At 46.4% G+C, this 14,057-nt stretch overlaps 1 protein-coding gene across 1 annotated transcript in view; it reads left to right on the top strand.

Moving 5' to 3' along the window:
- Window positions 1-14,057, top strand: part of pex6 (peroxisomal biogenesis factor 6) — a gene marked incomplete at its 5' end in the record, with an annotated part of 99,811 nt that overhangs the window by 16,375 nt on the left and 69,379 nt on the right. The window contains 3 exons of the mRNA XM_084460246.1: window positions 3,127-3,329; window positions 4,451-4,637; window positions 6,247-6,323. Coding sequence (XP_084316372.1) covers window positions 3,127-3,329; window positions 4,451-4,637; window positions 6,247-6,323 — 467 coding nt within the window. The remainder of the gene's footprint in view (window positions 1-3,126; window positions 3,330-4,450; window positions 4,638-6,246; window positions 6,324-14,057) is intronic.

The raw sequence follows: 14,057 nt of genomic DNA, 5'->3' as shown, positions 1-14,057 counted from the left end.
TAACTACCCCTACCTCCCTTCACACAACCTAACTACCCCTACCCTCCTCCCTTAACACAACCTACAGTAACTACCCCTACCCTCCCTTCACACAACCCAGCTACCCTTACCCTCCCTTAACAACACCGTACTACCCCTACCTCCCTTCACACAACCTAACTACCCCTACCCTCCTCCCTTCACACAACCTACAGTAACTACCCCTACCTCCCTTCACACAACCTAACTACCCCTACCCTCCTCCCTTAACACAACCTACAGTAACTACCCCTACCCTCCCTTCACACAACCCAGCTACCCTTACCCTCCCTTAACAACACCGTACTACCCCTACCTCCCTTCACACAACCTAACTACCCCTACCCTCCTCCCTTCACACAACCTAATTACCCCTACAGTCCATTAACACAACCTGACTACCCCCATCTACCCCTACCATCTTCCCTTAACACAACCTCACTACCCCTACCTTCCTCCCTTCACACAACCTAACTACCCCTACACTGCCTCAACACAACCTATATCTACAAAAATCCCTTAATTAACACAACCTAGCTACCCTACCTCCCTTCACACAACCTAACTACCCCTACCCTCCTCCCTTCACACAACCTAACTACCCCTACACTCCTCCCTTCACACAACCTAACTACCCCTACCCGCCCTTAACACAACCTAACTACCCCTACCCTCCTCCCTTCACACAACCTAACTACCCCTACCCTCCTCCCTTAACACGACCCAACTACCCCTACCCTCCTCCCTTCACACAACCTAACTACCCCTACCCTCCTCCCTTAACACAACCTAACTACCCCTACCCTCCTCCCTTCACACAACCTAACTACCCCTACCCTCCTCCCTTCACACAACCTAACTACCCCTACCCTCCTCCCTTCAAACAACCCAACTACCCCTACACTCCTCCCTTCACACAACCTAACTACCCCTACACTCCTCCCTTCACACAACCTAACTACCCCTACCCTCCTCCCTTCACACAACCTAACTACCTCTACCCTCCCTTAACACAACCTAACTACCCCTACCCTCCTCCCTTCACACAACCTAACTACCCCTACCCGCCCTTAACACAACCTAACTACCCCTACCCTCCTCCCTTCACACAACCTAACTACCCCTACCCTCCTCCCTTCACACAACCTAACTACCCCTGCCCTCCTCCCTTAACACAACCTAACTACCCCTACCCTCCTCCCTTCACACAACCTAACTACCCCTACCCTCCTACCTTCACACAACCTAACTACCCCTACCCTCCTCCCTTCAAACAACCTCACTACCCCTACCCTCCTCCCTTCACACAACCTAACTACCTCTACCCTCCTCCCTTCAAACAACCCAACTACCCCTACCCTCCTCCCTTCACACAACCTAACTACCCCTACCCTCCTCCCTTAACACAACCTAACTACCCCTACCCGCCCTTAACACAACCTAACTACCCCTACCCTCCTCCCTTAACACAACCTAACTACCCCTACCCGCCCTTAACACAACCTAACTACCCCTACCCGCCCTTAACCCAACCTAACTACCCCTACCCTCCTCCCTTCACACAACCTAACTACCTCTACCCTCCCTCCGGCTGAAATCCCACATGCATGGAAAGCAGCTATAGTGCATCCCCTTTTCAAGGGAGGAGATCAGGCTGATCCTACAGTAACTGTTACAGGCCCATCTCTATACTGCCTTGTCTATCAAAAGTGTTGGAGAAACTGGTAAGTAATCAACTTACCAATTACCTGGATGTTTCATATTCTGTCTGGTGTTCAATCTGGTTTCCGATCTGGCTATGTTGTGTCACTGCAATCCTCAAAGTGACATCACTACCGCTTTAGATTTAGATTTAGCCAACACCTTGGACACTGTCGACCACTCTATCCTTGCTGGTAGACTGGGCAGCATTGGGGTCTCTTTTCACTCACTAGCATGGTTCTCTAACTACCTTACTGATAGGGTGCAATGTGTTAAATCAGAACAATTTCTTTCTCTCAGCCCCTCCCTGTCACTAAGGTTGTCCCCCAGGGCTCGATCTTAGGCCCCACACTTTTTTCAATATAAACAATATTGCTTGCTCTGTTGGAGACTCATCTATCCACCTCTGTGCTGACGACACAGCTCTTTATGCTGTTGGTCCCTCCCCAGATGTAGTACTTGCATCACTCCAGGATAGCTTCCTTAAGTTCCAACAGGCTTTCTCCACCCTAAGCGTCCTGCTAAACACCACCAAGGTCATGTGGTTCTGTAGAAAGCGTTCTGGACCCCTTCTAGCCCATGATATCATTAGCCTTGACGGGGCTATCCTGGACCAGGCCACTGAATACAAATGTGTGTCTCTCCTTGTCCAGGTGGACTGTGTGACTGTGTGGTGTCTCCCTGTCTTTCCTCCAGGTGGACTGTGTGATGTGTCTCTCATGGTCTCTCCTGTGTGATGTGTGCGTGTCTCTCTCTCCTCCAGGTGGACTTTGTGGTGTCTCTCTCTCTCTCCTCCAGGTGAACTGTGTGGTGTCTCTCTCCTGGTCTCTCCTCTGTGATGTGTCTCTCCTGTTCTCTCTCCTCCAGATGGACTGTTTGACTGTGTGGTGTGTCTCTCCTGTGTGATGTCTCTCTCTCTCTCTCTCTCTCTCTCTCTCTCTCTCCTCCAGGTGGACTGTGTGGTGTCTCTCTCCTGGTCTCTCCTGTGTGATGTCTATCTCTCTCTCTCTCTCTCTCTCTCTCTCCTCCAGGTGGACTGTGTGACTGTGTGGTGTCTCTCTCCTGGTCTCTCCTGTGTGATGTCTCTCTCTCTCCCCCAGATGGACTGTTTGACGTCTCTCCTGGTCTCTCCTGTGTGATGTGTGTGTCTCTTTCTCTCCTCTAGGTGGACTGTTTGACTGTGTGGTGTGTCTCTCCTTGTCTCTCCTGTGTGATGTGTCTCTCTCTCTCTCTCTCCTCCAGGTGGACTGTTTGACTGTGTGATGTGTCTCTCCTGGTCTCCTGTGTGATATGTCTCTCCTGGTCTCCTGTGTGATGTGCCTCTCCTGTGTGATGTCTCTACTGGTCTCCTGTGTGATGTGTCTCTCCTGGTCTCTCCTGTGTGATGTGTTTCTCTCTCTCCTGCAGGTGGACAGTGTGACAGCGTGCGCGGACACGGCTGCGGCGTGCGAGGCCAGGATGAGGCTGGTGTTCCAGAGAGCCGAGGCCCACCGGCCTTGCGTCCTGCTGCTCCGGGACCTGCAGCTGCTGGGCCAACCCCGGGACGGCACCGCCGAGGACGCCAGGGTCCTGACCGTGCTCTGCCGGCTGGTCACCAGCACCCCCACCAGGTGGTTACTGCCTTTTATTTATTTAACCTTTAATTAACCTTTTATTTAACCAGGAAAAAGGGTGTCTCATTTAGATTAAAGGTCTATTTTACAGTCCTGGCCAAGACGAGCAGCAACACAGTTAAGCCCTGGTTATACTTTCCTCGTATGCGAGGGTCCACGTGATGTAAATGTTGTCATCAGAGGCTCCGTGTGGACATCCACGTGCCTCCCATTTTTTGCTACCGCGCAGACTAGTACCACTAGTAGCCCTCTATGCTATGAGAGCACCAACTGCCGTGCCTTCCAAGTGGACTACAGAAGTAGTATAAACAGAACCCCTACACGTCCACGCTGTCCATGTAATGTTACGTGTCTATTTTGGAGTATAACCAAGTCTTCACATGGTTTCAAACGTAAAACAATGACAATTAAATCAACAGAAAATGGAGGACAGTTTACAGAATCATGTCTTTGCACTTTCCTGTGCTGCACCCTGTCCTATCCTTCATCATCATCAGTGTATGCCATTACCCTAGTCAAATTCCTAGTATGTGTAAACCATGTACATGGCGAATAAACAGATCTTGAATCTCTGCTTTGAATCATCTGCAGCCAGATGTGCTTGATTCTATATAATTTAAAAGCATTTTAAAGGCATCCAGAGAGACCAGCTCTTGAGGGCTCAGGTTGTTTTGCAGCTGGTTCCAGGCTAACAGAGCAGCATACCTGGGGTGCGTTCACATTCAGTGAATATAGCAAATTTTTGCAAACTATTTTAAACTTTTTTCAGTTAGCTCTGTGTTTGCTACGAACGGTCTGGGAATGTAGTTTGCAGTGAACAAAAATAGATGCTGGAAAAATAAAGCTGCCCTTTCTTCTACTTAACGTTAAATTAGGTTGTACTAGCGGGACTACATCCAAAATATATCATCCAAACCAGGCTCTCCCCCGAGATGTGAGTTTAGGACCAAGTTAGAAGCTTGCGTTTGAACCCCAGTCTGTGGTGTTACTTTAAACTGCAGCTTGCAAGTCTTCAAAGTAGCAAAGAAAGAAAGAGTCCAAACCATGATACTTGATCCGTGAATGGAGAGTTGTATGTCATGACCTTTGCCCTCCACGTCTCTCCCACACACGCCCAGCGTGGCAGTGGTGGCTGCGGTCAGCAAACCCCAGCAGCTGCCAGCGGATGTGATGGCTGCGTTCGTCCACCAGGTGGTGATAGAGAGCCCTGGGGAGGATCAGCGTAGGGCCATGCTGGCCAGCCTCAGCCAGGACCTGCCCCTGGGGAAGGACTTCAGCCTGGCCCGCCTAGCTAGGCACACTGCTGTGAGACACCACCGCACACCACCACACTAGGGACCACAGACGCTGCTGGTTTGGTCCTTATGTCTGCAGTCCTCAAAATGCACTAGAGAGCAAAATACTCTTTTTTTTATTTTTTTATTTTAAATTGTTTTCCTTTTTTCATATTATGAAAATTGGACAACAGTTTTAGATCACGAAATAGTCCTATTTTCTTGTCAAATAACTGTGAACAGCTCTGAATCTCTGAAGCCCTTTTTCTCTGCTTAGTGATTTCAGGTGTACCGACATTCACCAAAGCATATCTTCAAATATTTTCAAATATCAATGTATGAGACATAATTTGAAAGCTAACAGTTTACACTTTCATAATCTGTAAAAACTGAAAAATGACCTTGCCCTACTTGGGGACCAAATGACCAGCGGCTGTCACACATGCTGATAGGGGGGAGGAGGGAATATGGACCAAGGTTGGGTCATTCCTTAACACACATCCTAAGGAAGATCTACAACTGTACTGTCTTTACAGTGTATGTGTCTACCTATCTCCTACCTACCCACCCACCTAACCACCCACCTACCCACCTACTGACCTACCGATCGACCATACTTTTTCTTGTGTTGTTGCCTATTGTGTCTTGTAGTATGTCATGTTGTCCCCTTAAGAAAAAAGGACCACCACACACCAGTGTTCGAGCGCATTGCACTAAACTCTAGATCAGGGGTCGGCAACCTTTTCTATCAAAAGAGCCATTTTTGGCCAAAAAATGAATACAAAATCTGTCTGGAGCCGCAAAACATATTTGAGCTTAAAATTAAGGTCATGCTTCCCCTTAGATGTATTTTCAGGCGTGGTGGTATATGCACCTAGGGGGGACACATAAAGGTGGGCAGGGGTGTCTGGGGGTCCAAGGGGGAAATTTTGAGCATCAAACACTACATTTCCTGCATTCTGGTGAATTTCTATGCAGTCTGCTGCTATCTAACCTGACGCGCCAGATGGTTTGCTTCGCATAATCATCTGGGAAATCTCCTTTGGTATTGTTTGGAAAAGGGCAGACACTTTCAAAATTACTTGGCAGGTGATTGGATGAACCATCTGTGTATCACCATCTATCACGCGCTAACTTCAACCACTCCCCACTGTCGTCGCACTTAAACCCACCCTGCCTGTTTGTATTTCAAATTCCTCACAACCAACGCTGATTGGCGACATCATTTTCTGATCTGGCACAAACAGATCTTTATGGAGAGTATCCAGACTGATTTGCCAAAGGAACAGAATGTGAGCTCACAAAATCAGGATGGTCACGCAAGGCTAGCTGCTATCTAGCTAGATAGCTAACTTGAATGCCAACATGACCATTTATTTGAGTAATAAATACATTTATTTAATAGTAATATATTTAGTATTAGTAATAAAGTTATTCATTTCCATATAATGTTTGTCAAAGTCAGTGAGCCACTGTAGAGGGGCTAAAGAGCCGCAGGTTGCAGACCCCTGCTCTAGATAGTAGTTAAGTAGCTTTTTGCTGTGTAGTTGTTAATGTCCATGTTGATGGAAATAGGTGCATCTTGTCTGCATTCTTCAGCACTTTGATAAAGGAAAGCGCTCTTCTGTTCCTCCTGGCAGGGCTTCGTTCTGGGGGACCTTAGTGCACTGCTACACCAGGCTGGGAAAGCTGCCCTCACAAGGCTCCTTACATCCTGGTAAGCTCCCTCCCTCCTTCTCTTCCACCCTCTCTTCCTCTCTCTCCCTCCCTCCCTCCCTCCCTCCCTCTGTCTCCGTCTCCCTCCCTCCGTCTCCGTCTCCGTCTCCGTCTCCGTCTCCGTCTCCCTCTCCCTCCCTCCCTCCCTCCCTCCCTCCCTCCCTCCCTCCCTCCCTCCCTCTCTCTCTCTATCCCTCCCTCCCTTTCTCCCTCCTTCTCTCCTTCCCTCTCTCTCCCTCCCTCCATCTGCACACCAAATAGGCTAGCATTGCTCTGATGATATGTTTGCACAATTTACTACAGACAAAACCTGTTAGGTACACACTAATTTGGTTCTCTGTAACTGCCTTCAGCTGTTCCTTGCTGTTACTAATATGTGTTCTAGGTAGGGTTGCAAAATTCCGGGAATATTCAAAGTTGGAAACTTTCCATGGGAATTAACAGGAATTTATGGGAATTAATGGGAATTAACAGGAATAAACTGGGAATTTGGGGGTTATTGATACCAACTGTATTTACCTTGTCATATACAGACATAAATATGAACATTTTGTTTTGTCATAAGCAGACATGCAGGCAAACATTTCTAATATACATTTTAAAAATTAAGTTTTTACAGGAAAAGAGTCTCTTGCACACCTGAATAAACTTCTCAGTGACAGGTGCATAGGCAGAGTGTTTGTAGAAAAAAACGTTTCGGTCGCATATACCTGACGAAGGTCACACGACCAGGGCTGAAAATTAACACCCGCCACCTGCCAATGGCGGGTAAAATTTCCATTTGGCGACTACATTTCGGAGCCTATCCGCCACTCTGGCGGGTAAATGTTTGTACCAATAGAGTCATGTAATAAATTATGCGTGCGATGTCGCCACATACATGCCATAGACCGGCGTTCTGTTTGTTGTGTGTTGCACTTAAATAGTTCCCCCACTGCACCAAATAAAGTTTTCAGTCACATGACTGTTGCGGAGCCTCACGCACTAGGAGAGACTGGTCACGCGAGGCTACTCGCGCACAGAAAATCTTTCCCATTTACCTCAGAGGACGCGCACTACTACAGTCAACTACTACAGTCAACTACTACTTTACATGATGACAGGCTGTGAATATGTTACAGTATATGTATTTTGTTCATAAACACATAAAGACCATGAGGTTAAGGCTTGGATCATTTATATCTCATATTTGTGTAGGGTTAGGTAGTTATGGATAATTCTACACCGTGGAAGTGAATTCAAATTAATAATAGAATTTCTATGAATTGCAATGTTTCTAGGCATCGAATTGAAACAGATGTAGGCCTATAATGTGACAAAAAAGGCAATTTATTATTTTGGCCGGTAAAAAATATACTTGGCCGGTGGATTTTTTCATCTACCAGTCCCATTGGCAGGTGAGCCAAAAAGTTAATTTTCAGCCCTGCACACGACTGAAACATTTTTTCCACAATAATCACTGGGCGGATACACAAATTAAAAGAAAACATTTGCCATACTTGGACCGGCTTCCTTCCCTTTATTTCTACTTCTCCTGCTGGGTTTCACTATACCGCTGGTGGCTGCGCGGTAATGTATCAGTCTAGCAATGCGTCTTTTGATATCAACTTTTTTTTTGGTGCTGTTTACACCCAATATTGTCTTATGTTTCTATAAACATAAGACAATATTGTAATACAAAATCATATCTGATTCATGAAAAACAAATCAGATAAGCACTGTATTAGGAAAAGTTACATTTTCTTAGCCTGGATCCTGTGGTATTAGCCTATATATAAATCATAAGCTACCTGCACATCTGGGTTGAGGTTTTGCCCCTTGAGTGTCAGGTTTCACCAACTATGTGTTCTTTTTAATTTGAGTGTTGAAGCAAATGAAAAAAACTGTATTATCCGTCACATAGCAGGATTATACAAAAACTACCAGAACAACAAAACTCAATGGAGGGATGTAGCATAAGCCAACTTAGAACCCATCCAAGAGACATGGACACAGGACTAGTGCCCTTCTACCCCTCCCAGAGACATGGACACTGGGCTAGTGCCCTTCTACCCCTCCCAGAGTCATGGACACTGGGCTAGTGCCCTTCTACCCCTCCCAGAGACATGGACACTGGGCTAGTGCCCTTCTACCCCTCCCAGAGTCATGGACACTGGGCTAGTGCCTGTCCTTTTTACCCCCCAGAGGAATGAACACTGGTCTTAATTTCTGTATACAGTATGTTCAGTTGTGTTCATACATGACCACCTCTAATAAAAACCACTATCAGTTACACCATCAAAAAGCTTACTACTGTGTGCTATGTATATATATAAATCAAAGGAGTGGAACAGAAGTCCAAAATTGAATGTGGCATCAACAACAAGCAGACTATTTGTCGTTCCAAAATAGTTGTGACTGTGTGAAAATATCCCTGTTGATCTCGGATGGACCTGCGCACTGGCTTCCATGGCATTAACTCCTAAAAGTGTCCAAACATAGAAGCGATTATGGAAAGCACAAGTCCGAAATCGAATGTAACATCAACAGCAAGCAGCATATTCGCTGTTCGCAATCGTTGAACAGCAGTTGTCGGAAGTTGTCTGACTTAAACGTCTCTTTTGGGCTGTGTTACCATGCGTGAAGCACAGTGTTGGCCTAGGCCTTCTCAAAATGATGAGAAATAGGACTACTCCATACACACAGATGGATCATGAAAAAATGGGCCGCTGGGCCTGGACATGTAGAGCCCCCCCCCCCCCCCCTACCAACCCCCCCCCCCCCCACCACCACCCTCCTACATTCACCTGCATCTCAACAGGATTTACAGCACAGGGACCCTCAAAGCCAACAGCACAACAACTAGAAATAAACCTCTATTTCAACAACACAGGATTTACAGCACTGGGGCCTCATTTATCAAAGAGCGTGTAAATTCAGGTGTAAAAGAGGGCGTACGACGAAAACGAGGAAAAGGCGAAATGTCGCGTACGACGAGAATATTTACACGCTTTTCGGATCTATCAAACATGGCGTACACGCTGCTGCGCCGATTCCTCAATGAAGAATCCGACGGTGTCGTAGAAATGAGCGGACGTGCACGCGCCTCGTGTTCCGCCCTCTCCACGCCCAAATTCAACCATATATGGTCAAAACTATGACAGCGCACAACGTGGATACCCCGGAAGGAACCGACATAATATAGCGTGGAGCATAGGAAAGACAAATACGTTTATGGAAAAACGCGGAAAGAAGAGAAACTTTTCGGAGACGGAGGTGCATGTGCTTGTTGGTGAGGTCCACGCGAGGAAAGAAAATCATCTTCAGAAGGTAAGCTATTTGTACGAGCCTACATTTGTCTGATTGCTCCTACAGTTTAGGTAGCCTACTGTACGTTTCGTGCATCCTGTATGTGGCGTCGGCTACACGGACATTCTGTATTATGTGGCTGTGAGGAAAGCAAACATTCCACACATTCTGTGGTAGGCTATGATTGATTTAGGACCAAAAACAGGGAACGATAACACAGATGACCACTTCATAATGTTAGACCACATTAAACATTTTCCCCTCTAGGAAATTAAGACTCTCATCTAAATCACCCGGTAAATCACACTTAAGCATTTATTTGGCTGCCAACAGAAAAACATATCAATTGAATATGGCTACACAATAAAATGTTTAATGCATAATCAAGTTAACAGACAAACTCAAAGAAAATGACTGAAATTGTTTCTCCAGACTCTGACGTGGGACTCAGAGGAGGGGGAGTCTGCAGTGGTCCTTGACCTGACGGTCGTGCTTCCGCCGGTTGCAGCCTCTACATCCAGCGCCACGACCTCCAGTGCCTCCACCTCCAGCGCACCGGCCTCCACCTCCAGTGCCATCTCCAGCGCCTCCGTCTCCTTCTCCACCGCCCACGCCTCCACCTCCGGCTGCCAGCGTCCCTGCCTCAAGGGTCCCTGAGGGCTGGGCTTCCTCTCAGACGCTGTGCTGGAGGCTCATGACCCTAGAGGCCCAGAGGGACATGGCAGAAGGGATTGGGGCAGTTGTGGGGCAGTTGTGCAGCAGTTGGTGGAGGTCACCACACTACACCACCAGAGCCAACAGGACATATAATATGTCCTTAATATTCTCGTTGTACGCGACATTTCGCCTTTTCCTCGTTTTCGTCGTACGCCCTCTTTTACACCTGAATTTACACGCTCTTTGATAAATGAGGCCCCAGTGCTGTAAATCCTGTGTTGTTGAAATAGAGGTTTATTTCTAGTTGTTGTGCTCACTGCACTTCATTCCCTCACACATGCTGTCACGGACCTCACACTGTCACTCACTACCACACTCACGGACCTCACACAGTCACTCACTACCACACTCAAGGACCTCACACAGTCACTCACTACCACACTCACGGACCTCACACATTCACTCACAAACCCACTCACACAGTCACCCACCAACAGACAATAAAATGGTAGAAATGTGAACCTTACTTGTTTGTGTCTTCATAGCTGGCGCATGACCTCAGTGTGGGCCCTTTGGCCCCGCTGGTAAACCTCATGACGGGGAGGGGGCTGAGGGCTTGGGTCCTCATTTTGTGGTGGGGTCTTGACTGATTCTCATTCTTATCAGCTTTGAATATACATCTTGGCAAACATAACAGAATGATGTACAAGGAGGGGACAGATACCTAGTGAATACTATTGGTTGCTAGTAAAAAGACAATAATGAGGGCTTGGTATAAGGTGGAACCCCCAACCAAGGAGCAGTGGTGGGTGTTGTGGAGGAGATTTATGAGATTTATTTATGCATTGAGGATGCAGGAAGGAAAGTTTGAAGGGAAATGGGAAAAATGGATGGATTATAGAAGGAAGTGTGATGATACCACTAATATTAAAATTGTCATATTTGAGTAAGAAAAAAAAGCTGCATGGATGGAAGTACCCATAAGCTGTTATTGTAAGTTTTTATGTTTTATTGTATTGTTGATGTATGGATGGAAAATGCTAATAAAGATTAAAGTAAAAAAGACAAAAAATATGTATCTTGGCTATGCACACGCCAACAAGCCAGCCGTCACGCGCAGCGCCTGCCTCCAGTCTAGCCCCTACCCTGCTATGCGCCAGGATGAATGAGTCATGCGTGGAGCCAGGCCACCGTGCCACTACACCTTTGATGAGCATGACGGCGTCACATATGATTTGGGTATTTATAGTGTGCACATTTTTGCGATTCACATAGACGTATTCATTCACTGATGGTGCCCTTATGTGGGTGCAGTCGCCATCGCCGTCACCTCTTTGGAGTTCTATCTCGGCCAGTAGGCCGAGTAGCGCCGGATTCATTTAGGCTCGCATTACGCACAGGAGGACTGTCATTTATATGCTTACCAAACAGCAAACAGGTCCACATGATCACATATTAATGACAATCTAATTGGTCAATTATTGCCGTTTGATGGAGTGCCTGCATTAGGTGTGTGACATATAGCGCGGAAAGGTTTGGGACAGCGCATAGGTTCAGTTTGGGGAACAAATCCATATCGGACCATTAATGAGCCGGTTAGAGGACACGTCTAATCTTGCATTGCGATATATGTTGGTGCTGAATTGGGCTATTAGCCTACATGATTGTGCGTTCATGAACTGTCGCTCTTATTCTCTCCATCAAACATTGTAATTCACCGACGCACCACCTGCGTCGCCAGTTCCCCCTGTGTTCAAAAAGGGTGTAGAAAACCGTGTAAATCGGTACGGCTACTTGAGAGGTGTCCTACAAAAGCGTGTAGAAAGGCGACTAAATTTTCGCCCTTTCGGCTTGATAGATCGCGCTGTGGGGGGGGGGAAATGGCGTACGCCTGAAATCGCGGAAAAGACCGTGTAAAAGAAGGCGTACCTCAATGATAAATGCACCCGAATCCATGTGCACTCATCAATCATCCACCCGCCACCCACCCGACGTAATTATCTTCTAAAATTTAGAGACCCGCACCCAACCCGCCAAACATGAAGTTATTGTATTTACATTTAAATTATGTCCAGCCGTTCGTGCTCATTCGCTTTTCATATAGGTGCATTTTCTTGACTTTTTTTCTAAACAATTTATGACTAAGATTATAGGCTCGCTTTCGCAGGATCTCGGTTGACGAAGTGGTCGAGGGTATTTGAGTGAGCTGCTGGCAGGTCTTCGCGCTTTCTCCCAGTTGTTATTATATAAAATATATAATTATAGTAGTTATTAAATATGAATATAACTGACAAATCCCCCTGAAATTAATCACAATGTTGATTTATATTGGCCCACCTACCCGCGGATGCGGATATCCGCAATATTCACATCTCTAATCCCCACCCAGTGAGTATGCACTAGGGCGGGTCATACTTGTATTTTTTTGAAAATAAAAAAGGGGTCTATTTCCTGTGTTTTTAGTGGGGAATCCAAATATGAAAAAAATGATAGGATAACTCTAAGCTAGGTAAAATTTTAAATGGAAAATTGGTAAATTGGCGATTATTTTGCTATTTTTCTGGAATAATCTAACTTATATTGGATACTTTTATTTTTTACTTACTGATGGGACATCAGTTGTGACCATATTTGCTTCAGTTGTGGCCATCTTTGTTGCTGGAGGTCATCATGATTCTGAGAGATTTGCTCTCCTTATCCATCCATTTTCTGTTCTATTACGGCAATTTGGTATTGTAGTGCCATAGTGCAGGAGATTTTTCTTATTGACAAAGCCATATCACATTTACATATTTATTAACAGGTGAACATACATATTTATTAATTGCATATATATGATTTGATACAATTACAAAGCTCAATCTCCTGACTTCTTGAACCTTGCCAGGTTGTACAAGTCCGTTTATAACTGGATACTTATTACAAAGCTCAATCTCCTGACTTCTTGAACCTTGCCAGGTTGTACAAGTCCGTTTATAACTGGATACTTATTACAAAGCTCAATCTCCTGACTTCTTGAACTTTACCAGGTTGTACAAGTCCTGATTTGAGTCATTCTTGGACATCAGCCTCCTGCTGGTCTCCTGAGCCCTGATCGCTCCATCCCTCTTTTCCTGAGAGAAGTACTTGGCTGAAGCCTCTGTCACCATTTTAACAACCCTCTCAATGCTTTGTGTGTGGCAAGGCCAGTTGAGCACCTCCATGGGAGTGTTGATGAAGCTCTTCACCTGCAAAGTGCTTAGGGAGCAGATGAGAGGTGGCTCTGATACTCCTTCTGACCAGCTCACTAATGCTGGTGCCTCACTGTTGATGTCAGGTGTCTTTCTGATCCTGACAGAGGAGTCCCCCAGCTGGGTATCTCTGTCCCTCTCTCCCCTGATCCTGACAGAGGAGTCCCCCAGCTGGGTATCTCTGTCCCTCTCTCCCCTGATCGCCAGGATTCTCTCCACCCCATTGATCCTCTCCTTCTGGTCCTCAGAGCACAGCAGTGTTTGGATGATGATTTCACTGTGGGCATACCAAGCAGATCTTCTCACAGTTGGCATCACACGATCGAGCACCTCTTTCCTCTGGGACTTGAGGCAGTCCAGCTGAAATAGGATGTGCCTAGGCCCTTAGATCCAGCAGTGCTTGATCTTGGCATTGAACCAGCATGGATAGAACACCCCAATGATGAATTCCACGATGAACTGCAGATTCTTCAGGTTCTTTCCTTTAAGTCCGTGCTTTGACACCCAGAGCCTGAGAAGTCTGTTCACTGTGGTGAGCCAGCGGCTGTGGTTCACTGGTC

Source organism: Borostomias antarcticus (assembly GCF_949987555.1).
Source record: "Borostomias antarcticus genome assembly, chromosome: 31".
Lineage (NCBI taxonomy): Eukaryota > Metazoa > Chordata > Actinopteri > Stomiiformes > Stomiidae > Borostomias > Borostomias antarcticus.
Note: the sequence above shows the minus strand (reverse complement) of the source record. Positions and strands in the feature narration are given on the sequence as shown.